Source organism: Schistocerca piceifrons, chromosome 6, assembly GCF_021461385.2.
Source record: "Schistocerca piceifrons isolate TAMUIC-IGC-003096 chromosome 6, iqSchPice1.1, whole genome shotgun sequence".
Classification (NCBI taxonomy): Eukaryota; Metazoa; Arthropoda; class Insecta; order Orthoptera; family Acrididae; genus Schistocerca; species Schistocerca piceifrons.
In genome coordinates, this window is record NC_060143.1 from 588,028,925 (window position 1) to 588,046,894 (window position 17,970).

Here is a 17,970-nt window from a genome sequence, read left to right on the forward strand (position 1 = left end):
CATAACCAACAGATTGTGGTCAGAGTCCACATCTGCCCCTGGAAATGTCTTACAATTTAAAACCTGGTTCCTAAATCTCTGTCTTAACATTATATAATCTATCTGATACCTTTTAGTATCTCCAGGATTCTTCCAGGTATACAACCTTCTTTTATGGTTCTTGAACCAAGTGTTACCTATGATTGAGTTATGCTCTGTGCAAAATTCTACCAGACGGCTTCCTCTTTCATTTCTTACCCCCAATCCATATTCACCTACTATGTTTCCTTCTCTACCTTTTCCTACTATCGAATTCCAGTCACCCATGATTATTAAATTTTCGTTTCCCTTCACTATCTGAATAATTTCTTTTATCTCATCGTACATTTCATCAATGCTCTTATTAGATCGCTAATAAACGAGGGGCCGGTTTAAGGCCCTAGCGACGCCCAGCTGAGAGGGGCGAGTAACATTCCTAAGCGCGACGTGTCACAATTAGTAGCAGTTCGCCTGGGGCGGCAGGCTCACGAAGTGCAAGATTTGTTTACAGTGTGTACTAGAATTAGTAGCGAAAGCTGACTCGGGAGAAAGGGTACGAGGGAAAAGTGCGGGGAACGGGGACGGAGGGATGGAGGAACCGGGGGGGGGGGGGGGGGGGTGACGAATGTGAAACTGCTTGTGACGGAATATGTTCTCAAATGGGCCCTGAATAAACAGCGCCGATTTCTTTAGAAGCACACTTTTATTTTGTTGAGACACTAGATCGCGGAGCTCTCAACTGTTCTCCGTTTTGCCTTTGTGGAGATTTCTGCGAACGTTACAAGGACCAAATTGGAGGCGAACTACTGACAGTGCTGCACATTAGTCGGGTCTTTAAATCGTCTGGAAGCAATTACATTGCTGCAGGGCAATTATCAGTGGTGTCGGAGTAGCTGGCTGACAGGTGATAAGTTCTTAAACGGCACAGCAGTGCCGAGAATAGATCCGAATTCGCCTTTTCTAATCAACTGTGCTGCACGTCACTAAGTCGCTAACAGTGCGGTCTCGCGTAGGACTTGGCGCCCAGACAAGGCGTCCCCCGAGGACGAGTCGAGGGTCTCGTGCACAGCGGAAGGGAAGCGGCCTCTGCGGGGCTGCGCATCTACCGGCCCATCACCAGTACCTGCTAAGAACAACGCCGTCTTGAGCGAGCAGCTGACCCCGGCCCTGGCCCTGCCAAGGCAATGTAACGACTGCTGCAGGAGGCCGCGGAGCCGCAGAGGAGAGAACTGTGTCCCAGACAGGCACTCGAAACCTCCTTCCACTACACACCGGACACATCCCACCGACGAGCCCGCTTGTGTCGGACGTGTTGCAACAGGAGGTCCGCTATAACTAACTGCTACTGGCGTATCGAGGAGGATGTGTCCGATGTCCTGACCGTTTGGGATCTTCATACGTGATGACAATCGTGTGGAGTCTTTTCGCTTTCATAAAGACCACCGTTTCGGTTCGTCTTTGCCATCTATACAGAGTGTTCCAACATGTTTGTGTCAAACATGTAGGGATGAGATCACGTCATGGGGAACAAATTATGACCGGGACAAAATATTCAATGACGCTTTCCGGCGTCTTTAATTATTGATTATGCCCTTCATAGGTGGCAGGGTATATGCACTCTGTAGTGCGTGTACGCAATGGCCGCTTGAAAGGGGCCAAGCCAGAGTTGCTGATTAGCTTCTAAAATGTCTTTTTCCGCTTGGAAACATTCTTAAGGTTTTCTTGTTGAAAACCACTATCAATATAAAGGGAAACGTACCAGTAGAATGCATATTCAGCTCACCTGATTAGCAGAGCCCGCTAGTTCGGTCGACCCAAGACCGCGGAATGCAATAAAAAGACGCCGGGAAGCATCAGATAACTTTTGTCACTAACACACGTTGTTGCCCACGACGTGTGAAACAAATGGGCAAAATAATCAATACTTTGTATCAGCCATACTCAACTGCTTTCAGTTCCTGAATCACAGTTGGTAGTACCTCACTTACGAGCACGATGCTGGCAAGTACTGGCCAACGATTCTCATCCCTTTCTACTATCCCGAGTCAAGCCATTCGGTACATCTATCTCGACCACAAAATTCAGCCACGGTAAGCCTTCTCTTTGATGTTCCTCAATTTTCATTTCAAGTTGTCCAAGAGATAAGGCACCACATTCATGTCTGTTAGGATAGTTTAGGTGCGTCGAGATTTAGTGTGAAAGAGCACTTTAGATGTTACTCTTTTTTTTTAATTGATTAACGTTCACTATTCAATATGTTGCTACACGAATTTTTCTATTATTGCTATCACATATGTTGCCAACGTAACATCTGAATCACAGTTGCTATACAAACCGTCACACGGTTGTGCACAGCCGATTCCTAGCATCACATACCGACAACTGGCTACCCTGGCAAGGACTGTGTGCTCACCACACTTTACTGGAGCTAATGAGACATCCATCATATCAGAGTATCAATTGATTGGTAAGCGTTTATCCCGCTATAATAATTAGGAAGTGTAATCTTTGTCCCCTACACAATATTCTTAGTTTTTCTTTTTTTTTTAATTGTGTCTGATAACAATGACTTTGTCCTAGATTTAGAACGCCAACAATCGACATTTCAATATAAAAATAGCTAATGAAGTACACTTGTTAATGTTGTAATATGGACAGTCGCTTGCTCTTCCACTGTACATTAGAATCTTGTCTGAGTAATTGGTAAGTTTTCGGAAAAGACGAAAGCAGTCTTTTAACAGCAGCAGCTTACGCGGCACGTACGGGAAACGCTAGCCAGCAGGCAGCAGGGTTCCCCGATAAGCGGGGCTTGCCAGGCTGTCTCCACCCAACTTCTCGTGCTTGGCGCCGTCGCTCTCAAATTTCTTGACACGGCTATAGCAAACTAATTGGAGGTCGCTGTCGTTTACGCAGGAGAAATCATAAGCAAAACAAAAATTTGTAATGGCAACCAAAGCACTTTACGCTGACAGCCGGAGGCACGCGAAACACCCCACGAACAATGTTTGGGCTGGCTACAGACAAACTTTACAAAAACGAATTTGAGAAACGTTTCATCGATGGCAAAAAAAGGAGTCCGATTTTGTTAACGAAGATGATAAGAGCAAAGTGTCTCGAGATGCGCGGTACAGGAGCATTTTTTTTCACTCGATGTTATTTTCCGGACGATTTCTTTCGAGTCTATGAAGAGAGAGAAGCGGCAATACCCCACTGTCATGAATAAACTGAATGATGTTGGCCGTTTTGGCCATGGCTCGTGCGAACCACTGTCCTACTGAGAAGGGAATTTTATTATTCTTAGAAGGAGCCCTATGTCTATACATTTCCGTTGGATTTATCCAATACTGAGGGCACTTTTGACGATAGTTTATTTCTTTTCAGAAAGAATCGACACGTGCTAGTTGCGATGGTTCACAGGAAGTCTTTTTTTTTTTTTTTTTTACTTTTCTCAAATTACGGTCTCAGGGGAACTTGGCCCCTCGGAATATTGCTTTTTCCCAGGTCGGGTTCGTTTCTCTAACGGCAACGAAGCACCTCGAAACCGCATACGAATTACACCTGAACACCTCGAAAGATGGCTGGAAATTACTCACGATGTTCCACAGAGAACAACAGATTCACCCATCTAGCCGATAGTTCAATAATTGCCGTATGTCGCTCTCTCGACCATATACGGTGTCTGAAAGATCGTCGCTCTGCGTCCATTCCCCAGTTGCTGCATCGAGTTGTCCGTGTTCGTAAGAGCACAGACGAACTTAATAAAGCAGGGCGAGGATCCCGGAGAAGAATTTGCGACTTTTCTTCTGTGGAAGATTGAAGAGCGTGTCGTCGCGAACAGTACCAGAACGTTTACAAACAGGCCACGGTGGAGCAGTGGGCAGGCGCCGCCCACGGCGCGGCACCGCACCGTTACACACGCGAGACGCCAGCCGGCTGTCGCCTACGTCTGGTAACTGTCGGCCCTGCCTACTCCTGGTGGCCATCCGCAGACTTCCAGACCTGGTCCACACCACACAGCCGCCAACTGTACAACGGTCCAGTTCACACTTCCTACGCTCAAAAATGGGGTGCGGGGGAAGAAGACGTTTCCATCTGCGCAGTTACTGTCGGCTGGCGTGATTCTTCTAACGGTTTAGCACACGTTTTCCAAACAGAGGTAAGACGAGTTATCGTTTGGCGTCTACTTTAAATGATCGACTTGGTGCCTTTATTACACTGTGTCTCAATATTAAACAACACTGACTGACTCTTTCTGAAACAAGGGGTTACCCAACAGGAGCCAAACTGATGTAGCAGAGGGCAAAGCTTTTTTAGTACCGCATTCTGCCACTAGGAGGGTATTGGGCTACGATTCTCTACAGCAGGGCTTCCCAACCTTTTTAGCTGGCGGACCCCTTCTTCAGTCGAAAATCCATGGCGGACCCCTGATCAGCCAAGAGCACAATAACTTTAAATTTCAGAGCGAAACCCATGGGAACTGAAAGCTTCTTAATGCAAGTGCCATGTTCCAAATGAGCCCCCCCCCCCACAAGTATCAATAGCCTTTGATTAAGAGATAAATGAAAACAACTCGAAATTAACGATCCAATTTGAATTCCCACTGTATCCAGACACTTGCTAGTGGATTTACTCCCTTTTTTCAACACACTATAGCCTGATTAAAATTACTTTGTAATTGACATTTCACACGTTGGAGCTGCCTTCCGCCAAGAGCAATCAACGTCACGTCCAAACTGTTCGCTGATTGGTCGACAAAGCTCGCTCCGCGCATGCGTAAAAGGTTTCAACGCATCTAGCGCCGTGAGTCGGCGCACAAACGCCCCCCGTATTGTCACGAAACAGTCGATCAGAGGAAGCCGCATTCTCCGGCACTAAACTGTGTATGAGTTCTCACTTAAGAACCGCAAAGGCTGCTTGGGAATACGATCTGAAGTAAAAGTAAACATGTTTTTCATACGAAAAAAAAAAATTGTGATGAATTTGATTTTCACATAATTTTACTCATTACTTTACACGATTTAGTGAAAGGTGGCCGCGGACCCCCTAGAAAGAGCCGGCGGACCCCTAAGGCGTCCGCGGACCACACGCTGGGAAGCCCTGCTCTAGAGCAGGGCCGCGCAAACACGGAAAACCGCACGCGTGCAAAGCCAGGTGCAGCGAGTGCCTGCACAGTGCATCGGTTCAACTCGGCATACTTCGCCTCAACTCGGTTTGCTAGGTCAGGCCGACGCTGTGTGCTGCCGAACGCCGGCACGGTAGCTCACCGTGTTCGGTCACAGGCTTAGCTGCCCTCTGTAATAAAACAAACTGAGTCAAAGGCTCAACACTGAACTTGAACGGACTGAACTTGAACGGGTGTCATGGGATATCCGCACCCAACAAATGCAACGAACAAAATGAGAACAATTAAAAAAAATGCGCTGCGAAAATTGCCGAAAGTCAATTTAAAGCGAAACGGGAACTCTCCTACGTTTTCGTGCGTTGTGACGATAAAGCCAAATGTCTAATCTGCGGTACACTAATTACGTCTGTCAGAAAATCGTCTATTGAAAGGCACTACAGCAAACTGCATTCAGAAAAGTATAGTGATAACAGGGGATGCCAGAGAGGAAGAATTACGGAAGTTGCAAACTCTTGCAGAAGAGAATTCTGTATCTACAAACGAGGTTTGCTGCAAGTACTTTAGCATGTATATTTTGGTTAAAGGAAATGCGAAGCGAAATAACATTTGTTTAGATTCCTTAGTTTTCGTTTTCGCATAAATTATTTCTAACATATCTTTTTTTCTCTACTTTAGGGTGAAGAAGATGAGGGGTGTTGCGAAAGGACTCTCAGAGCTAGTTACAAAGTTGCTCTACGTTTAGCAAGAGCTGGGAGGCCATTTATAAAAAAACATTATGTTGGACGTAGTAAAGAGAATGAATCCCACATTTGCTCCCGCGTACAGCAGAATACCACTTTCCAGAATGACAATACATCGGAGAATCAACGACATTGCTGAGAATGTGCATGAGCAACTGGCAGCCAAAATTGAAAACTTCCTAGCGTACCCCATCGCACTTGATGAGTCCACGGATATTAACGACACGGCTCAGTTAGCAATATTTTTGCGTGGCGTGGACGACGACCTACATGTAAGGGAAGAGCTCCTGGATATGATTTCGTTGAAGGACACTCTTACAGGGGCGGATATTTTAGCAGATGTTGAAATGGCAGCTGAAGGAATAGGACTCCCTTGGGAAAAGCTGTTTTCCGTAACCACAGACGGGGCACCAGCAATGTGCGGTAAAGCAGAAGGGTTTATTGGCCTACTGCGGAACAAACTTAACATGCCGAATTTACCGTCCGTTCACTGTTTTGCACACCAAGAGGCTCTTTGTGCGATAGTTATCGGTCTTCAAGCTGTGATGAAGGTAGTGGTGCGTATCGTGAACTACATTCGTTCTCGTGGACTCACTCATCGTCAATTCAAAGAATTTTAGATTTCCTTTGAAGAGGAGTATGCAGATATTCCCTACCACACTGAGGTGCGCTGGCTGAGCAAAGGGAAAGTGATTTCCCGAATTTTTCGACTACGCCGATCCTCGTGGAAAGTGCACGGCCGTGAAGTTATACATGTGCTAGGAAAAATGGCTTACGAGGCTGATACGATGGCAGAAAATTAAGTGTTCGAGTAGTCTTCCGGTCAAAACACGGTACCACAGAGGGAAAAATAAAAAGGGATAAAATCAAACAATAGAAAATACAGGTCGGAATGTAACAATATTATTGGATAAGGATAAAATGCGCAAAGTACCCTGCCCTGTGCCTGCCCCATCCTACCCCAGAACCTTATTCTTATTCATCCTTCTAGACCCCACAGTCTCTCCTTCCTCTGTTCTGTCACCCACTTCCAATCCACTCCCCATTATCATCACTGTGCTAGCTGTTCAGGTAGTCACTCTCCTAGTGTTTGTTTTCAGTCTCATTTACGTGCCTGTCCATAATTCAATTCCTATACTACTCAATTAGTTGTCTTTATTCTTAAATTATTTACTACAACACGGAAATCTGCAGTGGTAAGAATTAGATTGCGAATCAGAACAGATCCTCAAATACTTTTGGCACAAAATAATATATAATAATGCGCCTACAACCAAACCTCTCTACGGGCATAACGGCACTCGACAAGTGGAGGCCGTGGTGGGCTCGTGCTAACTACAATTTACCACACTCGACTCTACACAAAATCATCATCACACAGCAAATTGGTTTCTGTGAAAACAACAGCAATATTTGGCAAGCAATGAGACTTTTTGAGCAAGCTTGCTTAGCTTGGCAAATTAATCACAGCACAAAACCTGTTTTCCTCAACATCGAAAAACCATCTGATGAAGAGTGGCATTTAGGACTTATCTATAAACCACTTCAACTCAACTGCCAATGTCATTTAGTCGAACATTTATCACAGTATTTTAAAATGCGTCCCACCCTAATAAGGAGAAGAGGGAGGGGGGGGGTGGGGGAGGGGGGGTGGATGCTACTCCTATTGTGTGTGAATGATATAGCTATTTACAGAAGCACTTCAAACCTGAAGTTCACTGACAGCAAACTACAAAAACATCTTTAAGAAATTCACAACTGTGCTCTTCTTCAAAAAATTATTATTACTGTCAACAAAACTCCAGCTATTTGGCTTACCAACAAATCAATAAGCCAAGATGTTGAATTATTACAAATGGAATCATCCTACTACAGAAAAAATTTATCAAATATGTAGGCATCTTCATTCATTCTACATTCACGGACTGAATTTATCCAAAATTCTTCAAAGTTTCTCTTCTATCTATGCTCACTTTTGGCTCTGAGATTTGGTCATTGGTGGCTAATATCAAATATAAAAAGGTTAAAGTCACAAAATAAATTTCTATGAGTGCACTCCATAATCTAGCAAACACAATCACTCACACAGACCTTAAAATTCTACACAAAAATCAATTCTTTGCCCCATCAGCTTACCCATTTCAAAGGATAAATCCATAATGACTCAAGGCTGTAAATTCAACTTCTGGAAGGGGAAAAAACTGATCAATTCAAAATCCTTATTTTCAAAACCTCAAGTTCTGACATAAGGAATGAGATCTTGCTGCAGTGGTCTTAATGGGTCTTTGACCAGTCAGACTGTCCACCGACTTAGATAACACAAAACATCACGAACACCAACATCAGTTGGGCATAAAATACAAGCATACTGTGCAACACTTTCCTGATTAACTTTGGAAGACAACACTTGGAGCAAAAAAAATTAAAGTCCTGTTTCATGAAAAGTCTTTACTATATTCGCCAAACAAGTTTAGCACCCAACATAAAGGTAGCAGGAAGTGGACCCCCAACACAAAAGGCAGTTGCTGTATTTGAGGTGGTGTGCTTGTACACTGCAGACAGTCTTGTCACGGGGCAAAACTAGACTATAAAAAAATAATGTTGGCAACACAATAAATAACAATCTACAATCATTTATTAAAAACACGTATATACAAATACTTCACTTCAGTGTGACAGTGATGACGATGATGATGATGTGAAGGTGTGGTACTATGTTAAAGTTCTGAAAACTGGTATACATTTATCTGAGTGAATGATGACTACCTAATGTAATAGCAGTTCCAGCACGGCTCTGCTGTCAGTGACAGCATCCGAGTTCTGTGTCTGTTAATAATGCACACTGTGCCACTCGACAGTCAAGAAATGTGTGGCGGTAACTGGTAAATGACAACTGACAACTGATAACAACTCGAGGTGCAAAACAGTGCATACACTTAAATTAATGATTGGCAGATGAATATTCATTTGCAAACTGTTTGCCTAGCATCATGCAGGATTTAGTCCCTGTTAGGTCTGTATTCTGTGATGCCAGAGCTTAACTATGGCAGCTGGATCGAGCTATCTCTGTGACATGCATAATATGGTCCTCAGTAGGTGTGCCCTCTAACTATAACTATTTGGTACCATGCCGGAAAGTGATACTGACATATGGTTTCTCCTGTGTACAGTATCTGTCAGTAGACTTACCTTCTTTTGTGCTCAGATTTGCAGATGCACTGAATTTATCCAAAGGAATTTTCTTCCTTTGCAGTACTGTTTTTATTTGAAATGAACACTATTTCACTGGTGAATAGCTAACTGCACCATCTTGAGCATAATTATGCAACATCACACAAAAGTTAGGTAGCACGCTTTCATTTGTCAGGATGAGACTGTGGAAGGATCAATAAGTAATGGAGCCTATATTTCCATTTAACAGTATTTGCAGTTCTGAGTTACTGTGCAAAGAACTAAAAACCTGCAACCCATATGCCTATTTAGCCAACCAACATACCAGAAAACACAACATATTAAAAACATTAGGTCAGTGTCTTGTAGGTCATCAAACAATGCACACCACTTATACACTGACTTATTTTTTCGTACACTTTGTCTGGTGGTATATGACTAAACCAGTGCAGGAATTTCACTTTTTTAGTCCTACATACAGAAATCTATACCTCTCATTGTATAATATTACATTATTTGATAGGAATACGGGAAATATTACATACTAACCTTTCCACAAAGGTGTGTGGCTCACATCACAACAAATGGATGCGTATAACCTGAAGTTTGTGTGATGTTAAATGAATATGTCTAATGGTACAAAATTAACTAATTACAGATGAAACAAAGAGTTTATTTCAAATGAAAGAACAGGCTCACACAGGGAAATTTCTACTTTAAAGAAATTTCATACATAAATTGCTGTGGTAAGAGGCTCCATCTTTTCTCCATCAATAAGCATCACTCTTCAATATCTCATATGAAGTTAAAATTGGTTTTTAAAGTATTAAATTCATACAATGGTATAAATTGCTAAACTATAAATATCAGTTTTCACACGAATTAGAAATTAAGAATGAAATGGCTGAAAATGGCACTTCGGTGTTGTTTGACTGTGAAAAATGGCAGGTAATGGTGCAGCTATGTTATTTGACTAAAGTTGTCCAGATTGCCTAAGGAGCTACGGTGCCAAAGATACTGGAAGTGCACACTGCATAATACAAGTAAAATGTCGATATAAAATTCATTACATTTTTTAGAGAATTTCTTTGTAACTGAACAATTTGGTACAACACTGACCAGGAAGTTCGTAGTTTTAATGCTGAAACTATGAAAACTGCATTTTTATTTCCGTATGATCAATTGAGCACAATTCATATCTATATTTTAGAGTTTTTGGTGTATCCACACACATACATATTGCATATAGTTCTACAGCAAAAGAATCTGGTACCCAGTGATAAATAAGACTGCAGAATCTTCCACTTTGCAGCAGACAGTTGTAATAAAAGTGTAGTTCCACAAATGATGGTGCTGACTCTCACTATGTGAATAGTCTTCTTGTTATGTACATGACAAATATGTGAATTCCATACAGCATGTTAGTAAATAGAGCCACATGGGACACACACGTCACCTCACCTAAAGATGACTAACACAGATGGCAAAACCTTAGAAGTATATGATAATTGGCTGCAATTCCAAGACATCAAGTATTCATTTCTTTAGGAAAACTGTCAACATCATTTTGTGGATTCTTACTTTCACAATAATATAACATTATACTATTAAGTTGTTATACTGTTTCTGTAGGAGTATACCAGGGACCTGCTCTTTCACCTCTCCTCTCATCTTAGTCATGAATACAGTCAAAAGAGATATGCAGAAAACAACAACCTCGACATGACCATATGCTAATGATGTGCAATAAACTCTGAAGATAAGACTAACTTGGAATGTGAAGTCCAAGCCTGAGACGACCACCTCACAGAATTCAGTGTGTGACTCAATGTAAAGAAAAAATAATATCTCATCACAGATCTAAATTACTCAGATTCCATCAGAATCAATAGTGCTGACCTCCAAATAACAAGGACTTTTAAGTACTTGGGCTTGACAATTGCTGCTGTCTACAGAAATCCGTAACCGATGGCAGAAATCAGGGGAGGAACAACACAAACAGCAGTCCAGTGAAGGGGAAGGGATAACGGGCAAGCAAAGAGGGAGGGAACAGGAATGTCAGGGCAGCAGGAAGAGGAAAGAATAGGAAAGGGTGGAAACATGAAGAGCAGGGGTGTCCCAAAAATGCTACGCGTGGTGGACAACCACCACTGCCACCAACCCGTCTTGATACCCACACCATATCACAATCACAATGCAATCAGGACAATAGCAAAGGGTGAAGACACAAGAAAAGGAGAAACAAAACTGCACTACATACCAGACAAAATGTGGGGAAAAAGGCAGGGAGAACCTGGCCAGTGTGGAGGCAAGGCCACGGATTCCATAGCCATCGTGTACGCTAACTGAGGGACTCGAATTCCAGAGAAGAATTCAAGTACTTACACCTGAGAAGACAAACCATTTTTGCAAAGAATACCAGGTTCAGATGCAGCCATCCGAAGGTTATCTGCTAACCACTGACACAAGGAAGGTGGGAGGGCATATTTAATGTGAAGGAACAGAAAGTGGGGGCAGTACAGCAAAATATGGATCACCTTGAGGTTGAACTAAAAAGGAGGCGGGCACTCATTCTGGAGTTAAAAACCATCACTCAACCTAGTACAGCCGATGCAAAGACAGCAGAGATTCCGGCCTGGAGAGGCAGATGGGAGAACACCATATGGTAGGAATATTCTTGATTGTGCGAAGTTTGTTAGATGGGGGGATAGGTGGACCACCTCTCCCCTCCTCCCACCCCCCCCCCCCCCCCCCCCCCCTGATCAGCAAGTTCATTTCCCAGTTTCCCAGGATACCCATGTGACCAGGTATCCAAAGGAAATAAACCAAACAAGAAGGATCACCAAGATCAGTGAGGAGGTCATGGATGGCAGAGATCAAGGAGTGGCCGGAAAAAAATCTGAGCAGTAGCCTGAAGGCCACTCACTGCATTTATGCATAACAAAACTTGGGTGACTGAGGACCATTTAAAGAAAGCAGAGGTCCCAACACATGGCTGTCAAATCTGCTGTAAACACCCCACACATGGCATGCAAGAGATGATGTGCTGTGCTAACAGAAAAAGTGAACCCACATGATCAGTGGATTTAGAGCTATCGATGTGAACAATAGTGGCATCCTCAAACTCCAATAAGAGCACTTGAGCACTTGGAAGAAACAACAGGACACCACTGGAGAAATGATGGATTATGAATGCCGGAAGAGATCTATCTGAATCAAGGGCGGAGGAAATAACAGGGAGAGGGGGGGGGGGGGGAGGAGGAGGCAATGGTCAGGACAGAATGTGGGGAAGAGGACAAGGAGGGGAGATGGAAGCCAAGTCCTGGCGGAGACAATCAAGGTGGAGCTCAACTGTTAAACCCACCCAAGGGGAAGCAGTTGGTAGGTGACAGTCCAAAGTCATGATAAGAATGGAATAGGAGTGATGGGCAGGCAAGAGCAGATAGCGATGGCAAAAGAAACCAATAGCTGGGACCTGTCAACCAAAAGGGGAGGGATCCCAGCATCAACCAGAAGACTATTTACAGGAGTAGTGTGAAAGGCACCCCAGGCTAAACAGATACCATGATTGTGAATCCAAGAGGAGCAGCATGGAAGGGGCAGCCGATCCATAAACTTTACAACCATAGTCCGGATATGACAGAGCTAATGCCTGATAAAGGTGAAGAAGGGTTGAAAGAGGTGTGGGCAACAAAGCGAAGGATATTGAGTTTATGAAAACAGCCAACATTCAGATGATGGATGTGGGAAAATCAAGTAAGCTTGTTGTCAAAACAAACACCCAATGAACAGAACCGGGGGACCATGGTCAGGTGTTGGATGTCGAGTCAGAGCTTCCGATCAGGACGGATCATAGTACGGCTACAGAATTGCACCACCCTCGGCTTACAGGGACAGAAATGAAAACCGTACAAGAGAGTCCACATTGAGGCATGCCAGACGGCACTTTGGAGCTGACATTCCATGGAGCACTGAGTGGGAGCTAGCCAAAATACAGATATCATCCACATACAGAGCAGGGGTGACCAAAGGTCCGTCAGAGGCGACAAGTACATGAATAGCGATGAGAAAAAGAAGGACACTTAATATGGAGCCCTGTGGAATGCCATTCTTCTGACTCCGCAGAGAGCTGAGAACAGAACCAACCTGGACTCTGAAAGACCGATGGGACAGGAACTGGTGAGTAAAAATCCAGAGGAGTACCCAAAGACCCTACTCGTGGAGCATAAATAGGATATGATGGCACCACAGTGAGTCATATGCCTTACTAAGATTGAAGAAAACTCCAACAAGATAGTGGTGCTGAGAAAAAAAAACCTGCCAACTGCAGTTTCCAGTCGAAGCAGATGATCGATCAGAGACCATCCCTCCCAAAAGCTGTACTGGTAAACAGATAAAAGGTACTGAGATTCAAGGACCCAACTGAGCCAACAAGCTGCCATCTGTCCTAGTAACTTGCAGGGGATATTGGTCTGGCTGACTGGCCTGTAACTAACAAGGGACGATGTGTCCTTGATGGGCTTAAGGACAGGAACCAAAATACTGTCTGTCCATTGAGAGGGGAAAATGCCTTGGAGCCAAATACATTTGAACACCTGGAGGAGACAATGCCGTTGTGGAGGACTGAGGTGTAGAAGCAGTGGGTTATGGGTGGAATCAGGACCAGGAGCTGAATAGTTGGAAGAAGAGAGGGCCAGAAGAACCTCCTACTCAGTAAAAGGTTCATTGTAGGAGTCCACCTGACAAGGGGTGAAACATAAATGGATTTCCAGAGGAGTAAGGTGGCTGGATAGGAGGCTGACGTCCATGCCATTGCAAAATGAGTCGCAAGGTGTTCAGTGAGAACTGATGGTCCATACAAACGTCATCTGAAAGAGCAAGGTCCAAAACGGAAGACTGTCACTGACAACCTTGGAGAGTGTGGAGTATAGCCCACACCTGTGACGAACGGACAGAACAACTTAGTAAGGAGACAAAGCGTTCCCAACATACCTGCTTGCTCTGATTAAGTTACAGGTTTTGGCGCAAAGTTGTTTAAAGGTAATAACACTGGCAGAGGACAGGTGCTGCTTAAAATGTTGCAAGGCGCAACGATGATCACGGATGGTGATGGCAATAGTTATGCTCGACCACGGAATTGGTCGATGGCGAACAGGGCCTGTTGCGTAGGGAATGGCAATGCCAGCTGCGTGGATTATCTTATCGGACAGATCATGTTCGGCATCATCAATGCAATATGAAAAAAATAGTATGAACATGAACTGGGAGGTATGTAGAGGCTAATCAGCACGATGGAAAGCCCAGCAGCATAACCAGGTCATTAGGAGGTGGGAAGGGAAAGTGGGAATCAACAGGAAGTGGTCACTAACACAGAGGTCATCATGTGGTGACCAATGTAAAGAGGTAAGGAGGGGAAGTGAGTGGAAGAGCAACAGTAGAGATAGTGACATATGTGGCACTAAAATGAGTAGAGGCACCATCATTAAGAAGGCACAGGTCGTGGTCAGCATGAAACTGTGCTATGAAAGTTCGCTCCTCTGTCATATCCTTTGCACTCTATGCATTCTGTTGATCAATTACTATTCCCAGAGGTACTATGTGGTTGCCTCCAGACTAGAGTTCCATTAATACCACAAACTGCTGGGAAATCATACTGTTTTTGGGTGACTGACTGGCTTGCAAGGTCTCAGTGCAAATAAGATTTAACTTGCACCAGACAAGGCAGCAAGACTTCATATGCAGACTGTGACATGGTGGTCCACCTTGCATCAGATCTGAAGGTCCACATTGCAGTTTTGAAACTACATAACCCTTGTTGGAGAACATTTTACACATCGCACACTCATTTGAAATCGCACAGGAGGCTAATGAATGACTGGCGGTGAGGCCACAAGTTGTGGAGGTCCACACACCCCACAGCTGCACTGCAAGTGTAAGACGACCTGCAGGCAGCACCCTTGTGATGTCTGTGTGTGACATTTCTACGGCATCTAAGCCTCTGGTCGCACCTCGTTGCAGACCACGGGGACCGCTTCATTCGTGCCAGCAGTGTTTCTCCACTCACTCGTGAGCGGACTGTCCAGACTGCTGGAGAACCTGCATGCTCAGTAGCAAAGAGGAGCACCTTCGATTGGTGTGTTACAGCCACACAACCTGCCCCCATTCTGTACCACGTGCGCATCAGGACATTGTTCATGCACTGCAGTCAGTAGCTCTGCTGGACCCTTTCATGCAGATGCTCCACATTTATAATAAGGATGTCCATTTTCAGATGGACAAAGGGGCCACTGTCTGATCAATGTGGCAAAGTATGCCCGACTGGGCTCCACCGAGTTTTTTCTGGCCTTGCGGCATTTTGTGGCTTACGGGGACAGTTCTATTCCCTTTCTGGGCAGTTCTTGGTCACAGAAGCCTACGAACACATTACATGGCTTATTACATTATTTGTTGTCCACCACACATTGGCTACTAAACACTTCTGGCCGATGCCTTTTAAACTGTTTGGATTTTCTATCTCTGACAAAATCATGGTTGTATCCACTGAAGTCCCTTTCCACAAACTATTTAATACGTATCTCGGATGCACCTAGGATTTTCAGGTGCACATCACCCTTCAGCCAGATGCCACACATCATTTTCACCATGCAAGACCCATTCCAGTAGCCTTACAAACTGCAGTGAAGTAAGAGCGTTATCATCTCCCGGCTGCTGGAGCTATTGAGCCTGTGAGATCTAGAGCATGAGCCACCCCACTCCTCATAAACAGGAAGCCCAATCGTTCTCCTCAATCATATGGAGATTTCAAGGCTACCATCAATGCTCTATCACTCATTAAATCTAATCCTATTCCCAAAATCGAAGACCTCCTTTCCAAACTTTCTGGTGGGCAATACCACTCAAAGACTGACTTTGCCAAAGCTTAACTTCAGTTGTCCTTAGATGATGACTCTCAGAACATTGTCGTCGTCAACATGCCTTTTGGTTTATATAAGTGCAAGTGACTCCCATTTGGGACTGCTTCAGCCCCCACAATATTCCAAAGGTATCTGGAACAACTGACACACACATTTTGGGTTGTGTGAATCTGGATTATCTCACTGTTACAGGACTCTTTCACCAGGAGCACTTGCAAAACCTCTGCAACCCTGCAGGACATAGGTCTGCATTGTCATTTGGACAAGTGGCGATTTTTCCAGCTGGAAGTGGAGTATTTGGGGTACTGGCTCGCCAAAGATGGAATCAAGACTACTGACTGAAATGCCACCACCATTGATTCCTTTCCCCAACCGAGAAACTTACCAACTGGAGGTGTTTTTCGGCAAAGTCAACTATTACCCCAAGCAGCCCATATTGCACAACCCCACAATCACCTGCATAAAAATAGAGTGCCCTACAACTGGACCCTTGCCTGTGACCTAGCTTTTACTCAATAAAAAACCACGCTGAAATCCAACCCCTGTCTCCCACCTTTATTTCCGGAAAATCTGGTGGCTGTGGTGCCTGACACACCCGCCTATGGCATCAGGGCATTCTGTCACACGGTAATGAGGATAGCTCCAAACAATCAGTTGCATACTCATTCGAGATGTTGATCCCTGCACAGGGCACCTACTCAGAGATAAAAAAAAAAGCCACTGACAATTGTGTTTGCCACTAAAAAATGTCATGTCATAAGTGTTCCTGGGCACATAAAATTATACTACTCGCCACTGTGTCCCTCAAACCACTTCACCACATTCCTAACCTTGTTTGACATGACGCATTATCTTGTTGAAAAATGAGTCACTGCCGTCGGGAAACATGATTGGCATGAAGGAGTGTATACAGTCTGCAACCAATTTATGATAATCCATGGCCATCATGGAATCTTGCATGAGCTCTACTGGACCCATGGATTCCCAATTGAATGACCCATAATGGAGCCACCACCAGCTTGTCTCCGACCTGCAGTACAGGTGTCAAGGAGATGTTCCCTGGAAGATGACAGATTTGTGCCCTCTCATGGGCATGATGAACAACATATCAGGATTCATCAGACCGTGACATGCTCGGCTACTGTGGCAATGTCCAATGCTGATGGTCACTTGCCTATTTCAGTCACAGTTGCCAATGTCATGGTGTTGCATGGGTCATCGGCTGTGGAGACCCATCATTATGAGTGTTCAGACACACTTTTACTCTGCCCAGTGTTAAAGTCTAATGTTAGTTCTGCCACAGTTCGCTGCACGTCCTGTTTTACCAGTCTGCCCAGACTATGACGTCTGACACCTGTAATGAGGGGTGACTGCCCACCTCCATGACATATGGACACAGTTTTGCCACGTGTTGAGGACACTCACCACAGCACACATTGAACACCCGGCAAGTGGTGCAGTTTCCAAATCGCTCATGCTTAGCCTCAGGGCGATCACAATCTACCCTCGGTCGAACTCAGATAGATCACATGCTTTCCCCATTCTACACACGGACAGCACACCAGCCAATACCACATGTGCTGTGCACGTGTCTGACTATCTGTCATTCCTCGCCAGGTGATGCTGCTGTCGCCTGGATGGGTTTATATAAATTGTAGGTCAGTGGTCATAATGTTTCAGTTAATTAGTGTATGTTGTCATGCAGTATCCCTGTATAAGCAGGGGATCTGCTTTACTCGAAATCGGGGTCCCGGACAGCAGGTAGGCATAACGAGACATCATCATTTGAATGTTGTGCTGTGGGCTTCATCTTTAGATGCCACCACCTCCCACATCCCATTCGTAGCCATTCCATCATTATGCACCTGGCTTGACTGTGTGGGCCAGCAGCTAGGATGCTGGTGGATGGTATTAGATGCCAACACCAGTACCATCTCCAGCCTGGAGTACAGGAGTCACACCCACTGTACATCCTACCCGTCCACCTTCCGGTGACCACGAGGCC

General features: G+C 44.6%; 1 protein-coding gene across 1 annotated transcript in view; it reads right to left on the reverse strand.

Annotated features, from left to right (window-relative positions):
• Positions 1–5,299: 5,299 nt before the first annotated feature.
• The window catches only part of LOC124802473 (CCR4-NOT transcription complex subunit 6-like), a 76,518-nt gene continuing 63,847 nt past the window's right edge, over positions 5,300–17,970 (reverse strand). Inside the window, exon 5 of the mRNA XM_047263263.1 lies at positions 5,300–5,310. Within this exon, the coding sequence (XP_047119219.1) occupies positions 5,300–5,310 (11 nt within the window). The remainder of the gene's footprint in view (positions 5,311–17,970) is intronic.